The sequence below is a fragment of the Nothobranchius furzeri genome, chromosome 13, assembly GCF_043380555.1.
Source record: "Nothobranchius furzeri strain GRZ-AD chromosome 13, NfurGRZ-RIMD1, whole genome shotgun sequence".
Taxonomy (NCBI): domain Eukaryota; kingdom Metazoa; phylum Chordata; class Actinopteri; order Cyprinodontiformes; family Nothobranchiidae; genus Nothobranchius; species Nothobranchius furzeri.
In genome coordinates, this window is record NC_091753.1 from 61,452,180 (window position 1) to 61,471,467 (window position 19,288).

At 41.1% G+C, this 19,288-nt stretch overlaps 1 protein-coding gene across 3 annotated transcripts in view; it reads left to right on the forward strand.

Moving 5' to 3' along the window:
* nf1a (neurofibromin 1a) overlaps window positions 1-19,288 on the forward strand; it is a 226,240-nt gene that overhangs the window by 93,819 nt on the left and 113,133 nt on the right. For all 3 annotated transcript variants that reach the window (XM_070543730.1, XM_070543732.1, XM_070543731.1), the window contains exons 22-29: window positions 530-652; window positions 753-836; window positions 921-1,037; window positions 9,490-9,671; window positions 9,754-9,965; window positions 10,739-10,900; window positions 10,989-11,086; window positions 11,603-11,738. In XM_070543730.1, coding sequence (XP_070399831.1) covers window positions 530-652; window positions 753-836; window positions 921-1,037; window positions 9,490-9,671; window positions 9,754-9,965; window positions 10,739-10,900; window positions 10,989-11,086; window positions 11,603-11,738 — 1,114 coding nt within the window. The remainder of the gene's footprint in view (window positions 1-529; window positions 653-752; window positions 837-920; window positions 1,038-9,489; window positions 9,672-9,753; window positions 9,966-10,738; window positions 10,901-10,988; window positions 11,087-11,602; window positions 11,739-19,288) is intronic.

Consider the following 19,288-nt stretch of genomic DNA (forward strand, 5'->3'; position numbering starts at 1 on the left):
GAGACAGGGCGTTCTCGGTCTTGGCCTATAAGCTGTGAAACGACCTTCTGCTGGAGGTCAGACAAGCATCTTCGCTGCTGCTTTTTAAGAATCAGAAGAAGACTCTTTTATACTGTGGCGTTCCCTCAGCACGCATTTTAGCTATATCTATAGATAATTGAGCCTGCTGTTGTTTTACTAAATCTCTTGTTTTTATTTGTTTTTATGTGTGTTTGTTGGCTCTTGCAGGGTCCATCGTAGTTTTAATGTCTTCTTTTATGTGTGTACACCACTTTGGTTCATCTCCTGGTCGATGGACAGTGCTATAGAAATAAAGTTGATGATGTTTTTTCTGTGAGAGGCAGTAAGAAAACCCTCGGCTTCAGAGTGTGGAATGCCAGGGGTGTAATGGTTAGCAGAGCTGTGACATGAAAATCTGAGTGAGGGAGGACCAAATCTTAACTGTGGATGTGTCAAAGATGACTTCTCCATCTGCACAACGTCCAGAAGGGAAGTTGATTTGATCGTGGGTCTGTTTTCATCCACTCAGGTATGTGCGCATCCTGGGGAATGTGGTCCATGCGATCCAGATAAAAACCAAGCTGTGCCAGCTGGTGGAGGTGATGATGGAGAGACGAGATGACCTGTCCTTCTGTCAGGAGATGAAGTTCAGGTAAGTTGGGTTTCAGTCATTTTCGCATCTTTTTGATTGTTTTTTTTTTTCTAACTGCAACAGCTTCTCATGTGGGTTTCTCTTATGCTGTTTCCTGCAGGAACAAGATGGTGGAGTACCTGACAGACTGGGTGATGGGAACCTCCAACCAAGCTGCTGATGATGACATCAAGTGCCTGACGAGGTGCAGCTTCTTGCATATGTTTAACTGAATGTACAGTTTGGACCTGAGCGCCTCGCTTATGCCCTTCCTTTGTTTCATGTGCAGAGACTTGGACCAGGCCAGTATGGAGGCAGTAGTCTCCCTGCTGGCGGGTCTGCCTCTGCAGCCTGAGGAGGGAGATGGAGTAGAACTGATGGAGGCTAAATCTCAGCTCTTCCTAAAGTAAGAACATCTGGAATTACCCTCAAATTCTTTCTGACACTCTGTTCACCTACACTTCAGATTAAGTTAACCAAAGCATACGGTCGAAACCAGGAAATCATAATCTAGAACGGGGTCAGAAATCCTGGTCCTCGACTGGTGTTGTCCGTCATGTTTTAGTTGTCTGCCTGTTCCAATACACCAGAGTTTAATCAGCAGGTGATTAACAGGCTTCTGCAGGGCTTGATAACCTAGTGAACAGGTGTGTTGGAGCAGGGAAAAAAACCAAAGCGTGCTGGATAGTAGTGCTTGAGGACCAGGATCGCCTACTCCTGGTGTAGAATCAGGCTGACTCCAAGCATTAATCTGAAAATTTCATTAAGGTCTCTCCAGTGGTTTATGTGATTGTTTTAGGTTTACTGCAGTGTTTTACGAAGGTTGTACATAACATTTGAAATCCAGTAGAACAGTATTTAACTTTTTGCACATTTTCGTGCAGCCATTGTGGTCTCTACCGCCTCTTTAAACACTCCAAACATAAAATAACATATAGGGCACAACTTAAAGGCACACTATGCAACTATTTTATATTTTAAAATCATTTTCTTGAGCCACTATGTGCTAAAATGACCCTTTACAGGGTTAATGAAATGTCACTCAGACCCCTGTGGCCAGAATATCACACTTCAATTCAATTCAAAGATACTTTATTAATCCCAGAGGGAAATTAGAGTTTCAGTACACACACTTCTGAGATCAGACATACGTACATAGACGATGACAAGAATTGGTGACTGTGGTCATTCGCAACCCGAGTCGCGCTACCTTAATAGAGATCAGAGGGTTTATATGAGAATTCTTCTTCTTCTTTCGGTCTTTCTTTTGGTTTATAGCATTAACTTAACATTTTTCTTTTCAAACAAAACAACAATATTAACAACTTGAATTTAAACCAAAAAAGGAAGAGGCAGAAGCAATGCTTATTTTAGCCTACCCTGTTTTCCACCTAAGATACATAACCAATATACATTTCTTTTATTTTCCCCAATATAAATAACCACAATGAAAATTCATTAATGTCTATACATACTTTTCATACCCTGTAAATATGTGACACTTTACACCTGCTTTAAACTTTAGTAAAGAAGTACATTTCTTCAAATCATCGTCTAACTCATTCCACAATTTCACACCAACAACGGAAACACATCTTGATTTCACATTAGTTCTGGCTTTTACACATTCAAACATAAATACACCTCTGAGATTGTAATGATCATCTCTTGGTTTGAAATAAACGTTTATGCAATTTGGGATATTATTGTTAACTACTTTATGAAGAATCTCTAAGATTTTTACTTTAATAATATCTCCTAATTTTAGCGTTTTAGTTTGACTAAATTGATAATGGGTTGGTTCGAGGTATCCCAATTTATTAACTATTCTAATCGCCTTTTTTTGTAATTTAAATACAGTCTCAACACAGGTTTTACCAGCATTTCCCCAAACCTCTGCACAGTAAGACAAATAAGGCATAACTAAAGAGCTATAAATCAAAAACAAGGCTTTTTTATTTAGTACATCACTAGTTTTATAAAGTATAACAATAGATGTAGACACTTGCCGTTTGATATATTTGATATGTGGTTTCCAACTGAGTTTACTATCAATAATCACACCGAGGAATTTAGTTTCATGTACTTGTTCAATTGGGACTTCATTTAAATACAGCTTAGCACCGTCATTGTCCCTTTTCCCTGAAAATATCATAAATTTGGTTTTATTTTCATTTAGTGATAGGTTGTTGCAATCAAACCATTTTTTTATTGAACCCAATTCATTTTCAACCTCTTGTAATAATTTACTTATATCTTTTCCCATACAAATAAAATTAGTATCATCTGCAAACATAATACATTTTAACCGAGACGATACAGAAAATATGTCGTTCAGGTACAGGTTGAATAATTTCGGTCCTAGCACCGAGCCTTGCGGTACACCACATATTACTCTTTCAAGCTGTGAATCAATATCATTAACATTTACATATTGAAATCTACTGCTTAAATAACTTTCAAGCCATTGATTGGTTTTACCACGAAGACCATAGTATTCACATTTCTTGAGCCGGTATGTGTGATCAATTGTATCAAATGCCTTACTCAAGTCAATTAAGACAGCCACCACATGAAGTTTTTGATCCACTGCTGTTGCAGTCTGCTCTACCAAATCCATAACTGCTAATGAGGTTGAACGATTCTTCCTAAACCCATACTGATGGTCGTTGAAAAGATCAAACTTGTTGGTAAATGCTTCAAATCTAATTACAAAAAGTTTCTCAAGTATCTTTGAAAACTGTGGCAGTAAAGAGATAGGTCTATAGTTACAAGCTAATAATTTATCACCACTTTTATAAATAGGATTAACTCTGGCTATTTTGATTTGTTCAGGGACTGTGCCACTTGAAAAGGATTTATTACAAATATAAGTAAAAGGTTCAATAATGCAATGGATAACCTCCTTGATGAGAGACATATCTATCCCATGAAAATCTAAGGACTTTTTACTTTTGAAAGTATGTACCGCTTGGATCACATCACTGTGGCTTACACTGCTCAAAAACATTGTATTATTATTTTTATTTATTTCATGGTTAATGTCAACTTCTGGCAGCTTTTTAGCTAGATTAGGGCCAACATTCACAAAATATTTATTAAACTCATTTGCAATGTTCTTTCCATTTTTATTGTGAATATCTATACCTGCTTCTTTTGTATTTCTTATTAATTTATTTAACACATTCCATGTACCCTTAATATTATTTTTGTGTTTTAGGAAAAGCTGATCATAATATTCCTTTTTTTGCTTCCTTATTATTGTAGTTAATTTGTTCTTATATTCCTTATGCCTTTTTTCTTTTTCCTTTGTTGGATTTTTTATAAAATCCAGATAGAGTGATTTCTTTTTCTGGCAAGCCCTTTCCAATCCCCTAACAATCCAGGGTGGGGACCTTTTTTTAAAGTTGTGCTTATGATATTTTAGAGGACAATGTTTATCATAAGCTCCCAAAAATATTTCAAGAAATGCATTATAAGAATTATTAACATCATCAACATAAACATCAGTCCAGTCAGAGCAAAGCAGTTCATATTTCAGAGCTTCAATTGCAACAGGAGTTTTTTTCTAGTTGTGGTAAAATTTATATTTTCCAGAGATGTTTCATCACTTCTCATCATTCCCACCACAGTAAACACCGGTAAATGATCAGTTATATCAGTTAAAAAAAGGCTATTCTTCGTCTTGATGTCAGATTGATTTATGAATATATTATCAATCAGTGTAATACTATCGGCTGTTATCCTGCTTGGTCTCAGTATCAACGGAAAGTAACCTAAACTAAACATTAAATTGATCAATTCAGCTATTTTAGTATTATCATCTGATTTAAACATATCAATATTAAAATCACCACAAATTAAAGTCATTTTGTTCCTACATTGCCCAAATAATGTTTCAATACGTTCATTAAACTGATCTATAGAAGAACCAGGACTACGATACATACAACTTATAATGATGTTTCTGGAGTTTTTACACTTAATTTCAATTGTCAGACACTCCATCAAATTCTCAACAATGAAGGTCATATTCGTTAGTATCGTACAATCAAAACCAGTCCTAACAAAAAGTGCTACCCACCCCCTCTTTTGCTTTGTCTGCTCTGAGTAAACATTTCAAAGCCACCCAGTTTATTCAATAAGTCTTTTCCATCTTTGATCCAGGTTTCTGAAATTGCAACTACTGTAAATTTCTCCTTGAACTCATTTAGGTAATCTGAGATTTTAGATAAATTGTTGTAGAGACTTCTGCTATAAAGTGTATTAATGAAAATCCACACATACTCACTTTGAAGTCCTCTACAATATAATATTCACAGTCCAGGTGGGTGTTGCTGCAACCTTTAATTTCTGAGTCAACTCCATTATAATCTATCAGATTTGATTTATGAGCTACATCACTGACAAACCTAAAAAATCTATTGATTCCTGATTCTTGTAGTCTGCTGTGTCCATGAACTAAATACCATCTTCTTCTCATCATTTAAGTTTTTCCACTTCAGAGAGGCTCCTGATGCTCACCACCTTAGCCTGTTCTGGTGGTCCATTAAGCTTGATCATTACTTTACAGTTCCTTATCCGGGAATCCTGTATTTTCCTCTCCTTCTTCAGAATTCTTGCTTGCCAGGCAATCTCTGCATTCTTCTTTGTCAGGTGCTCATTTACATACACTCCTGTGCCCTTAAGCTTCTTTACGACCTTTAACAAGTCAACTTTGTTTCCTGCTCACAAACTGAATTATTGTTTTTTGCTTTTTTTCCAGTTTTTTAGGAATTGTGTAGCATGCAGCTGTCGTGGTGCTGTCAATAGAAATGCCCTTACTTCCAAAGAACTGAATAACTTGTTTCTCCAGTGACAACAGTTCTTCTGCTGGCGCATCCTCTCCAGCATTTCCTCCAGAAGCTGCCCGTGCATACGTACGATGTGTAGTCTCCAGGCCTGAAATCACCACCTCCTCCATTCTTGCATGTTGCTCCAGCTGCTCCACTCTGTTTTCAAGCTCTTCAATCTTCTTCTCTTTCTCTTTAACCATTTCCCTCAGATTTTGTACTTCAACTATAAGTTTCATCAAATCACTTTGTTGTGTCACCACTTTAGTTAGTTCACCTGACATAAAGTTTAGTGACTTCTTGGTTTCATCCAAATCTTTTTCCATTTTCTTAGCCATTGACAGATTAGCAGGGATGGATTTCCTTACCATCCAGTAGGCCTCAGAAGGCAAAAGGTGCTCCACAGTACAAGTATAAAAAAAATAGTCCCAAAGTTTTTTTTATTTATTTTTTATTTTTACCGTGTCCTGTCTGGCTGTGAAGCAAGCAGAATTGATGTCTGAATGCTGGTGACAAGCCTTACAGATTTACTCTCAGGTGGAGCATCAAAGCGTCTGCTTTTAATGTCACGCCTGATACTTCAAACTTTATTCTTATTGTTTTTGAATGCTTGGTAATTCCGACCAGACACGGAGACAGAGGTGAAAGAGAAAGGAAAAGAAAAGGTGGGGAGAGAGGAGGGGGGGGGGGGGGTTTCCACAAAAATAAACAATGAACAAGAGTCTGCTTCTAGACCTGCAGAAAAAGACACAAAAAAAGGGACACAACAACAATACAACAAGATCAAGCTATCACTGCGTCAACTTGATGAAAAAATATATAATCAACATTGTTTAACTGAAGAATCACGATAATAAATCACAGTGCATTAAGTGCCCACCATGGTCTTAAGACCTGTGTTTAACGTGCCCAAGCCCATACTTTTGAGAGCCCCATGTGAGCACCTGTGTGTGTACACGCGCTTGTTTATGTAAGGTTTCTCTATAGGAGCGTCCAACAGAGAGTGTGAGGGGCCACAGATCTGCCCCCCAAAGATGCGCAGGAGACGGGGGGAGCTCCAAGTCTCAGAGATCCAGGCGCTGCCCCAGAACACAGGAACCCCAAGGAGACTGCAACCAGGAAGGCCCCCGCCCCCCCGAGAGGCACAGAGGATCGCCCCGGGGGGCCACAACCAGCAGCCGGCAGAGTCCCGGGAGATATCAGCGGCAAGCCCTCAGGCCCACCCGCAGCCTCCCACCCCCTAGCCGGCCGAGCCCGGGACCCAGCGACCTGGGACCCAGGGGCGACCGCCCCCGCCGGGAACCCAGCAGAGCCCAGGGACCCAGACCCCACCAGGCAGCCACCGGGATCTATCAGGCAGATGCCTGAATCTTAAACCCCCTGACCCGGTTGCCACGAACACTCAGGCAGACCAAGGCACAACCCCTCACACCAGGTGTGGCAGGGGGAGGGGGGACAAAGATCTATATCATCAAGAGAAGTTCCAGGAGAGGGGAGGAGTCAAAGGCCCCGCCTGACATATACAGTGGGGCAAAAAAGTATTTAGTCAGCCACCGATCGTGCAAGTTCTCCCACTTAAAATGATGACAGAGGTCAGTAATTTACATCATAGGTACACTTCAACTGTGAGAGACAGAGTGTGAAAAAAATCCATGAATTCACATGGCAGGATTTTTAAGCCTTGCTCGGCCGGTTGGACGTGGTGGCGGCCTTGCTTTTATCTGTAAAGATAAATTTAAGGTCTCTTATACAAACCTTTTCATACTGGACTTTCGAATCAACTGCCTTACAAATTAATGGATCTATTCAGACAATTTTGGCTGTTATCTACCATCCACCAAAGTTCAATTCTGAATTTTTTAATGAACTATCTTAATTTATAGCTTTTTTATGTTCACTTTCCCAGAATGTGGATTTGTTAGGTGACTTCAACATTCTTGTTAATAACGCCTTAGACTCTAATGCAAAATGCTTAAGACTCTGCCTGAACAACCATGGTTTCCAGCAGTTTGTAAACGCTCCCACCCATTCTAAGGGGCAAACCTTAGATCTGGTTTGCTGTACTGGTGTTACTCCTTTGGATGTTATGGCATCTGATTTCCCCTTTTCGGACCATAAGCTTGTTTCGTTTAAAATTAATTTACCATTATTTTAAAAAAATTATCCCCCACTCCATTTCTTTTAGAAATGTTAAAAATATTGATCTCAGTGCTCTTTCCTCTACTATCACAAACCTGTATAGTGGTGATTGCTCAGCACCTCCTGACGTCTTACTCAACCTTTATGATGATAAATTACGGAATATTTTTGATGACCTGGCTCCTTTGAAAACATGTAATGTTTCTTTTTCTAAATCTACTCCATGTCAGCGTTTGACACAATATCGCATCAAATTCTTCTAAAGCGCCTATCCACCATGGTGGATGTGGGACGGCACTCTCATGGTTCAAATCGTACCTTTCTGACCGCTCGCATTTTGTTCAGGTTATGCCACATACATCTCATCTCATTCCTGTATCATGTGGGGTTCCACAAGGTTCAGTTCTGGGTCCAATCATATTTATCATTTATATTCTTCCACTAGGAAACATCTTTAGGAAGTACAATTTGAACTTCCACTGTTATGCAGACGATACACAATTATACATCTCTTCTTCATATGTTCAGTCATTACCTATTATGGCTATAACAAACTGCTTAAGTGAAATACAGATTTGGTTTGCTCATAATCTCTTGAAACTGAATGGTAATTAAATGGAACTTCTCACAGTCAGAACCAAATCACATGTTGCCAGATCTCTGGATTTCTCACTCAGTATCGATAATACTCTCATTTTATCATCTGCCCATGTTAAAAGTTTGGGTGTTACTTTGGATAACACTCTCTCCTTCAATACCCATGTAAATGGATTAGTTAAGTCTGCGTTTTTTCATCTGCGCTACATCAATCAATTACGTTCTTCCTTGGCAATAAATGACACTAAGATTTTTGTAAATGCCCTGGTTTTATCGCATTTGGATTACTGTAATGCTGTACTCACAGGCTTACCTCATGCAGAATGCAGCAGCGCGTACAATTACCTGGACACCTTTTTCTCAACATATTACTCTGATTCTAGAGGAGCTTCATTGGCTCCCAGTATGCTACTGCATTGATTTCAAAATATTACTCTTGACATTCAAAACTTTAAATAACATGGCTCCTAGTTATTTACGTGACCTATTGAATTTGTACACACCATCATGATCACTTCGTTCAACTTCCTATAATTTACTTGCTACACCTCAAGTCCGTCTATCCCTGATGGGCATTAGGTCTTTCGGCTCAAAGGCTCCGCGGTTATGGAATAGCATCCCCTTAGACATCCGTATGGCCAGGTCTTTCACTCAGTTCAAATCATTACTGAAAACTCATTTGCTTAGACAGGTCTTTCTGAATGCCTTATTTGATTTTAGTTTATTATGTATTTCAGCTATACTATGTAGATTTTAATGGGTAATGTTTATGATAACGTTATATTGACTGATTACTTGATGTATTTGTTTATATTTTTATTTTTGACCTTTAGTCTAGTATTTTAGCACTAACTGGTATTCACTTTTAACTTGTATTTGTTTAACTGATTGATTGATTTGTAATTTTAACTTGCTGAGGACTGTTTTATCTGTATTATGCAATTTCTGTAAAGCGACCTTGAGAGTCCTGAAAGGCGCTACAAATAAAATTTATTATTATTATTAACATCCAGTCTTACACATAAATATTTGATGCTGATGACACAGATTTGTTAATTTAAATCAAAGGCTCTGAACTGTGTTAACTTTAAAATCTAATCATTTTTAACACTTTGCACAAGTCTTATAATTTAACTTGGTGAAACTTACAGAAATTGTATTTTGAACAGACACAGGCCAAAACGTTATAACTTGCCTCGAAGCAGCAGGTGATAAATGTAGTAAAATCCTGAGTTTGGTGTTGGGGTTGAAGTTTGCTAAAAGGCCCACTGTGCTGATGGTTGTTTGCAGGTACTTCACCCTGTTCATGAACCTTCTAAACGACTGCAGTGAGGTCGAGGATGAGGGCCAGACAGTGGGGGGACGGAAAAGAGGGATGTCTCGACGCCTGGCCTCTCTTCGCCACTGCACCATTTTGGCCATGTCCAACCTGCTCAATGCTAACGTAGACAGTGGCCTCATGCATTCCATTGGTCAGTTGGCTGCATGTTGGTAGAAAACTCAACTAATACAAATGGATTGAGCAGATTTCAGCACTGATTTCCTCCCTTTTAGGTTTGGGATATCACAAAGATCTTCAGACCCGAGCCACTTTCATGGAGGTGCTGACCAAGATCCTGCAGCAGGGAACCGAGTTTGACACTCTGGCAGAGACGGTGCTGGCTGACCGCTTTGAGAGGCTGGTGGAGCTTGTTACTATGATGGGAGACCAGGGGGAACTGCCCATCGCCATGGCCCTGGCTAATGTGGTCCCTGGGTCTCAGTGGGTGTGTAGCTCAATTTAATCTAGGAATAATTCAAAAGAGTTGTGCAGGAAAATCAACAGACATTTTAGAGTTTTAGCTAGGCATGGGTGTCTTTCTGTATTCATGGTGTACCACGGCTTCAGAAAGTTGCAGCATCAAATCCCAATAACGTTTTTATTATACTTTTCTTGCAAGTTAGCATGTGCTAAAGAGACGGTGTGGATTTTCTTTGGGTCAGTGGGATGTACTTACGCATCCTAAACAGCAAGTTCTCTGAGAAACTGATTTTCACTCGGTTTAACAAGCAGGCTAAACATGGAAATAGTCTTCTCCCCTCATTTGTTACGTTAGAAAATAGACGGAGAAATGCTCGGATTAGACAAGGTAATCAATTGCATGTCACATTGGAAATTCGTATTCACGGACTCGCCCATCACGGCTCAGAAGAAAGCGTGCAAGAAACAGCAGAGCATGTCTTGGCTAGTAGAAGCTAGCCGTCAGCGTTGGCAACTCAACAAAACAGCAGAACTCCTCCAGGCATGTGTTGTTTGTGGAGATAAAATGTCAGTGTTGCAAAGCAAGCAGTCAGCGATGTTGCTGTCAGCCAATCAGAGGTGAGATGTTTGAATATCAGGAAATAAGACACCAAATCCTGCTTCCCTCTGCTCTGGCTAACTTCAAGTTCCAGAAAAAGGAGCACCAGAGATTTTTTTCCCACATACTAGAGACCACTGCAAATGTATGGGGGGGGGGGGACTTCAGTACTGATCATTATGTCTTCCTCTGATTTTTAGGATGAGCTGGCCCGGGTTCTGGTGACGCTGTTTGACTCGCGTCACTTACTCTACCAGTTACTGTGGAACATGTTTTCTAAGGAGGTCGAGCTGGCTGACTCCATGCAAACGCTCTTCAGAGGGAACAGCCTCGCCAGCAAGATAATGACCTTCTGTTTTAAGGTAGAAGCCACTCTAGAAATCTTAGATACTCTCATTTTTAGCAATAAGGACATGCTGGAAGTGTGTTTCTACCTTCATGTTCTGTCAGGTTTATGGAGCAGCGTATTTGCAGAAGTTACTAGAACCTTTATTGAGAGGAGTCATCTCAACTGCTGAACACATCATTTTTGAAGTGGACCCCACCAGGTAAGTTCTATTAGTTGTGTATTTCTCACAGTTGGGCAGTATATCACACAGATGTTACAGACCACAATCCAATCTAGACCAGTGTTAACGTTTTTATATTCTATGTTCAGGGTCAGAGTTATCATCAGGGAAAGTTAGACACTTGTCTTGGGCCCCATGATGCTAATAGCCTCATAAAATACCTAATAAATTGTCCATTTATCCAGGAGAGGAATGAACAGATTATTCTGAAAATCCCAAACTGAACCTGAACTCACCTTGATAAGACATTAGTCCAACTTCGTGGTCCAGAGATCTGCTGCTCCTACAAGTCAGATGGAAGACAGCACAATGTCTCTTCCAGATGTTTCTCCTAAGATCCAAAAGGCTTCACTTCTGACAATGGTTCAGCAGTTTAGGCATACACATTATAGCAATCCCAAGAGATAAAGAAATAACGCCTCATCTGCTCCTGTTGTAGAGAAATCCTCCGAGCTGGAAATCTTGACTGAATCAGGAATGTGCTTGTGTCACCAGGCTGGAGCAAGGTGAAAACCTTGAGGAGAACCAGAGGAACCTGCTGCAGATCACAGAGCGCTTCTTCCAGGCTATCATTGGATCTTCTAGCGAGTTTCCCCCACAACTCCGCAGTGTCTGCCATTGTCTGTACCAGGTAGTGCTCATGCCCCTCACTTAGACTCCTCCTGTTCTGGCTCAGTTTGGACTTGTACATATCACAGCCATCAGTGCACAGCTTCACATTTCAGCTGAACACATTGTGCTGGATGGATGAGTGTTTGAACAGATACATGTCTTCAGATTAGAAAGTCTCCAAACCACACTCAGTTGTTAGTGACTCCAAGACTGGACTGTGTTCCCCTCTCTTTGACTTCCATGACAACAAGGCCGCCGTTAGACTTTCCAGTCAGGCATACATATAAAGCTTTAGTTACCTACTGTTGAGATGAAGCCTCTTTCACACATGGTTGGCAGCTTAATGATCATCCTGCTGCTGGTCGTGACATTGTCCACACACCTCCTCATCTGTTATGTCTGGATGTGTACAGCATCAACGTGCGTATGATAACTAGATGTTATAACTTTGAAGCTGAAGATAAAGGAAAGAGAAGCACCCTCATAGTGGCTAGCTGCAGCCCAGGTTATAAGCCACTCCCCTTTTAAGGGACATAGGGACCCTAAGTCACTTCCGCATCATGGGTCCCCGGAAGAACGAAAAAAGGAATACAAGTCAATGGGGCTAAAAAGGCTATTTTCTAACCCATTTTGCCTTACGCCCTGGATCACACACATGTTGTACTGTAATTTAAATGAAAAGTAATGAGGGGTGTTTTGACCAAGCCAGTCACGTACTTTGAGATTTATTAGATTGTAGCATGAGTACAAACTAGAAATCGGCACGTCGCATATGTGATGTCACCACATAATCTCCTCCCCCCTAGCGTAGCTGCTACTCACCACATGACCAGATTTATGGTGGTTCTTTCCTCCTGTGGGAAGTTTGCTGAACTTACAGCCTTTTCCCTGAAGCCTGGTTCATGCTTCTCCGTCAGCTCCACAACGGACAGACACGCACGGACTGACGGAAGCGTTTTGCTCTCTTACTTCTCCGTCTCCTGGAGAGTGTTGCAAAGCAATTCCCCGCCAGGACAGCAGAGGGCGTAGCGCTGTTCTGTGGTATCCTGTCATGTATCGGTCCAAGATCGTGTGCTTATATTGTGTTTTTTGTGTATATAAGAGACTTTTAACACGGACATATTTGTCTCTCCTCCTCCTCCACCTCTTCATGTGCTCCCCACCTCTAAACCCACGTTTCCTGTCGTTTCCATCCACAAATAAAACGCTTGCTGCGCATCTTTTCACTCCTCCAGTCACGGGGGATTAAACGTTCATATTTTTAGAGTTTTTTCGCGAGGTATTCTTCAAGCTTCTCCGTGTCTGCCGCTAGTTATCCTCGGCTCTCTTTATGTTTTTGAGGGCGCAATGCCGGCGGTGTAGACGACAGCGACGTCCTGACCAATCACAAGCTTGCGTTGTCCGTCTCGACTGACGGATGTTTAGAAAAGAGAGCTCGACTCCGTACGTACTTGCGGAGCTCTCCGGCAGGTCCGCAAGGACGTTGCGTGTCTCCGCTCTGACGCAGACGGAGGAGCATGAATCAGGCTTCAGTTTTCTCCGGGTCTGATTCGATGACGTCACTTTCGTGAAGCGCATTTGTAGCCCTGGACTTATTTTCACACAAAACCTAACATTCCCCCATTAAAAAATAAGTATGTTCTTGGTATCAAAATGTATCTTTAAAATCCACAGACATCATATGTGAAATCCATGGCACAAAACAAGCAGAATTAGAAAAATAGCGTTTTTAGCCCCATTGACCTGCATTCATTTTTCCATTCTTCCAGGCACCCATGGTGCGGAATGACTTAGGGTCCCTATAGTATCTTTATATTTTACTGCTGGATGTTCAAATTAGCAATTTTTATTAGATGTTTAAGTCTATATATGTCATATTATGTCTGTATAATGCCTACGTATATAGAAGTCGATGGTTTAAGTGCACCGTGTCAGGGTGGGGGTGCAGTAGGGGTTTGCAAACTGCAAATAGGATATTTTAGCTTCACTTTTCACCAATTGTTGAAGAAGTTAGAGATGTTTCATTCAGGAACAGTGACTCCCATGTTAGCTCCTCCTCATGACTGACCTCCTCACCCTGTCCCCAGGGGTTCTACGTCCTATGATTACAGCCAAGGGTTGTATTCAAATATTTCTTCTACTTTTTCCAGCCCATCACTGTTTGGTTCACTTGACAGATGTTTATGGCTCAGCAGCGTTTTGTTATTAGAAATGCTCCTACCTCTGGAATTCTTCAGCATCTTCCGAATAGCTGCTTCTTTAAAAACTCTAAGTTAGTGTAGACAGTGTCAGAGGAGTCAAGTGCCTGCCCCATAAATGGAGGGTTGCAGGTCTGTGGCTTGCTTAGTCTGTGGCAGTCGTGTTCGTTGGCGAGACACGTCACCGTTCTTGACTGCTGGTGGTGGTCGGAGGGACCGGTGGTGCCAGTGTACGGCAGCCTCACCTCTGCCAGTGAGCCCCAGGGCATGTGATTTGGAATCATTGGATTTCCAAGGAAGATCCCGCCTTTCTTGCCTTAGATTGGCTAGAAGGACTCTCCTACGATTGGCTATTTCATTTAGCAGCAAACCGTGTTCCCTGTCCTCCTGCCGACAACAAAACAGCTGTTTTGGGGAACTTTGTAAAGGAAATGTGAACTTAGCTCTATAATAACCATTCTGCCCTGTTTTGCAAAATAGTATTTATCTTTTTTTTAATTAAAAAAATGTAAATACAATTGAAAAATGTAAAATGGGAACTTATAATGAATCTTGATGCTTTTTTCACACTGTTGGACTTTATATCTATACATATCTCAAGCTAAGGTTATCTTATTAAAGCAGAGTACATAGGATAAACAGGTGTGCCTTACCTGGGTATGAAATATAATGAAACTGCCCTATTTTACCGAGCTGTGTGCAGCAGGTCTGTTTCTCTTCTAGAATAATGACAACTGGTGAAAACAGGTCTAAATCATAATCAGCTGTGAGTTTAATTTAGATTAAATGATAAACATTTAAACTGATGATTAGAGAGGTGCCCTAACTTGCAAACAACCTTAACCTATGAAAATGAAGGCATAAGATACCCTACAGTAATATGATAGCCCCGATGCTTAACTCATTCACTGCCATTGATGACTAAAGTCGTCATTTTAGATCCAACCGTTTACAGCCAATCGTCACTGGCATTTTTTTACTGTATGGGCGTCGGATGAGCCCCCGCACCGTGAGAACAAACGTCTCAGCTCTAAAGCCGATCTTCATCTGCGTCACACGTCACATGATCAGGAGGCAGAACATCCATGTGTTAGGAGATCGTTTTGGGCCGCTGCTGTAGAAAAAAGTGAGGAGCGAACCGGAAAAGCTTCTGCCGATCACAATTCAATAACGGATTATGAAAGAACGGATAACGCTCGAAACGCGCAAATTCTTCCTGATGTAATAGGTGAGTCTCCGCTTTGTTTTGGTTGTTAAGGCATCGACATCATCCTAGTGCGCAACGTTCCGTGACTCTTAAAAAAACAGCAAAAATAACGACTTAATCATAAATACCTTATATTTAAAATCTCTAAAACAGATCTCACCAACTCTATTTTTGTCCTTTTGAGTACTTTCCAGAATGAGCCATTTCTGCTGGTTGATTCTATCTGCCAATCAGAGGCTTCCGCTAACGGCAGGCGTGTAATTGAGCTGGCCAATCAGTCGTAGTGGGTACGTTGGCCCGGAGCAGCCCTGAGCAGACCACCAGAGGATAAGGGCTGAAAAACTGCCCGGTAGGATAGGGAAAAGTACCAGGCCACCTAGGCATGAAAACAATATATGCAATGCGGGCTGGGCTGAGTTGTACCAGATGTGAAACTAACTGACAGCGGTCACTGGCCACAACCACCCATCTCTTGATTGGCTGGGCTTAAATTTGTTTCATGATTTTATTAAGCTGGTATGACCATTTATCTCTGTAAAAATAGGGAATTTGTTAAAACACTGTCAGATCCAAATGCTTTAAAGGCAGAAAACTTAAAAGGCACACCTGGCAATTTTGGCTTGATTCGAGCACCCCCTAGTGTCTGTTTAGTAGAACCAAAAATGTTACCTGTCTCCTCGATGTGCGTTGGTCTCTTTAACACCTTAATCTAACTTCTGAAATGTCTCCCAGCCTTCACGGGTGTCTACAGGAGCGATTCATCACTAAATTAAATAAATCAGTTGTGTTCACCATCTAAAATAGTCTTGTGCGTTATAAAAATAAGCTTCGACAAGCTAGAACTGCTTATTTTTCATTGCTAATTGAGGAGAATAAGCATATTCCAAAATCTCTGTTCAGTACAGTTGCCAAACTTACACAGAATCATAGCTCTGAGCCATCTATTCCCTTAGCCTTCAGCATCAATGACTTCATGGGATTCTTCGCAAGTAAAATTAATTCTATTAGAAACAAAATCATTAGCATCCTCCCTAATGTGATTTCTTCTTCCTCAGTAAGTGAGGCAGCATCAGAGGTGACTCTAGAACCTCATAAGTGTTTGAACCGTTTTGATCCAGTTGAGCTTTCAGAGTTAACAAAAATATTAGCTTCATCTAAACCTTCCACTTGCATTTTAGATCCAATCCCAACCAAATTGTTTGAAGATGCATTTCCTTTGGTTACTGCCCCCATTCTAGATACAATCAATCTATCCTTAGTAAATGGGTATGTACCACAGGATTTTAAGGTCGCTGTAATCAAGGGCTGCAGCTATCGAATATTTTCGTAATCAAGTACTCTATTGATCCATTTATCGATTAATGGAGTACTCTAAAAAATTACCCTTTTGCGTTTGTAAACCATTATATCAAATAGCATGTTATAAAATATGAAAGACCTCTTGAAATGAGCATGCAATTGCCAGTTATTCTTCAAGTTTTATTCAAAATTAGTTTTCAAAACTTCAGCACTTCAACTTTACTTCACAGTAAACAAATGCGAGCGGCTGCGGCCCAAACAGCACCAGAACCGCTCATGGCGCATGCGCAAACATGTCTCGCCAGCTATTTCCCTATTAACACACGTCCGTTTTAATTTCTACACTTTTTTTTTCTCTCACTAACAAGGATTGTCGAGAAAGCATGTTTGCTGTGATTATGTCAAGTTATATTGATCACAGAAGATTTATTTACTTTCTTTCATTTTCCTCCGCAGCTCATAAATACCTGTGTCCTCCTGCAGCAATCCCGAGGGACAACAGACATCAATAACAGCACAATAAAAAGTCTGACGTGTAGTAAAAACTGATATTTTTAGCACATTTTAAGACCGACGTGTTGCTACCAGATGTACGGTGTGAGCTGAAACCAAGTGCTACAAATGAAAAAATTGCAGCGTCCGCAGAATATATAGAAAAACAGGCTAAAATGCATTATCTTGTAGAGGCTCCGAGTCCGCTTGCAGAAGTGACATTTACATGTTAGTGATGGGAATTGCGGCTCTTTTTAGAGAGCCGGCTCTTTTGGCTCAGCTCACCAAAAAGAGCCGGCTCTTTCAGCTCCCATGTGGCTCCTCAGATTTTCTGTTGCGTTAAGTATTTTTATGACCAAAAATAATGCTAAACTATATGTAAAATTATTTACTAATGTAAAAAAAAGTTAGAGCCGGGATTTTAACACGTTAATTATGAAAAAACGATTCAAGGACTTTTTTCGAACCATTTGAATATTCGTTTCAATATTTCAGCCCTATTAGCTCTGTTAGCGATTAGCTGACCGAATTTAACCGTTAAAATCCCAGTTAACTGGTTCAAAAAATTGAAAACATGCATCATGAGAGTGTACATACCTTTATCTTTATCCTCTTTTTTCTTTTTTATTCCTGAATTGGGCACCTGGTGGTTTTAGCCTTTTTATGTTCATCTCTTCTGTTTGGCTCTTGACTCAATAAGTTTCCTTTAGTCTGGACTAAACAATTTGACCTTGATGGGGGGGTGACCACAAAATCGTTTTGTTTTTCCTTTTTTTATTCGGCCATTTCACACAATTCAGAAAAACCTGAAAGAATGATAGGCCTGTGTTTATGATGTTATGAATGAAATGTGCATTAAATGGAAGAACATCAAGATGTGATTGACTTTAGCCATGTTAATACAGTTGATTCAGCCCCTACCCGCTCATTTCATTTGGGAAAGACCCGGAGGTGAATTCCCCCGCCGCACCCCTCCCCTTCCTGTTTTTCATACACACAAAGTGCATCTGAACCCTCTCAGTCAGCAGGAGCGCCTGCAGCTGCAGGGGGCGCCAACTTGCTGTTTCCTCTCCAGACTCTGTGATATGACAGATAGAATAGAAAACCTCGGTGCAGCGCAGATTTCTTTCTTTTTTATTTTTTTACTCAGCGCTTGTGCACCCCTTTTGTGTCATGAAAAAATGCCGCCCCGGGCAACTGCCCTGTCTGCCCGTGCCTAAAACCGCTACTGTGTGTGGAAACACCATGGCGCTCATAGAAAACATCAGCTTCTCTAACAGGGGTATTAAGTAACCAACGGTCAACCAACAACAACAGCTACATCTGAACGTGGAGTCACAGTCATAGGACATTTTGAATCATCTGACAACTCATCAATGCCACACACACACCAGTGGCACCGCCACGCAGAAAAGGTGTACCTGGACACAAGAAGTGTAGGCCACATGTGAGAGAACACACGCGCAAGTCCGGGACTAAACGGACGTGCGGCGTGTCCTCATGTTACGCGATGACCGGAGGCGTATGTAACCTGACATGAGTGTCGTCAACCCAGTTCCCTACATTCACCACATCTCTTAATCTATAGATGTCATTTGGAGACACAATAGGTAAGTTGATGATGAAGGCTAGCTCTCTAGCATCTGGATTGACACTTAACGGGATAGCATTGCCCAATGAGAAAGCCAAGTGAGTCTGAAGAGCCATTGGGTCCTTCAAGGTCACACGAGCAATCGCAGACCGGACCATGGCCAGGGACACGAGGTACAGAGGGATCCTCCCCATGAGGAAGGTATCGATCGAAGCGCTCACGTCCCGACCATAGTCGGACAGGCAAGTGGTCAGCATCTGTGTATGAGCATAATCAACATTCACAAAGGAATGCAACTCATTCACAGCGGAAGTTGTTTTACGCAAAATGTCGCTATGAGTGTTGAGTACCACCATAGTCTGTTTTTCAGGCGTGCCCAGCTGTCTCAGGGTGTGCCGCTGCTGCAGTACCTGCTTACGTAGAGCCGGATATTCTCTGTTAAGCTCATCAACGTGTCGACGAACTGCGTTAATCTCAATCGAGTTGACTGAAGAGAATCCGAAATTTAAAAGATTGCCAATTGTATTAGCAACTGAGAAAAATCCATCCAGGAAACGCTTTGGCCTAATGCTGGTACTGGAAAGGTCACTGTTTGAAACTGTGAATTTAAGTGCCTGAATTAGCATGTGACAGATATCAGCTTCTGCATGCTGTGTCAGGGTAATAGTCCAGCGGGCCCCCGTTTCCGAGAGGTTGCCGAAGGCATTCGTCTTATCAGTACACGCCATAGCGGGGTCAAATTTGACGAAAATCTTTTGTGTAAATAGATGATAGTTAGTCAT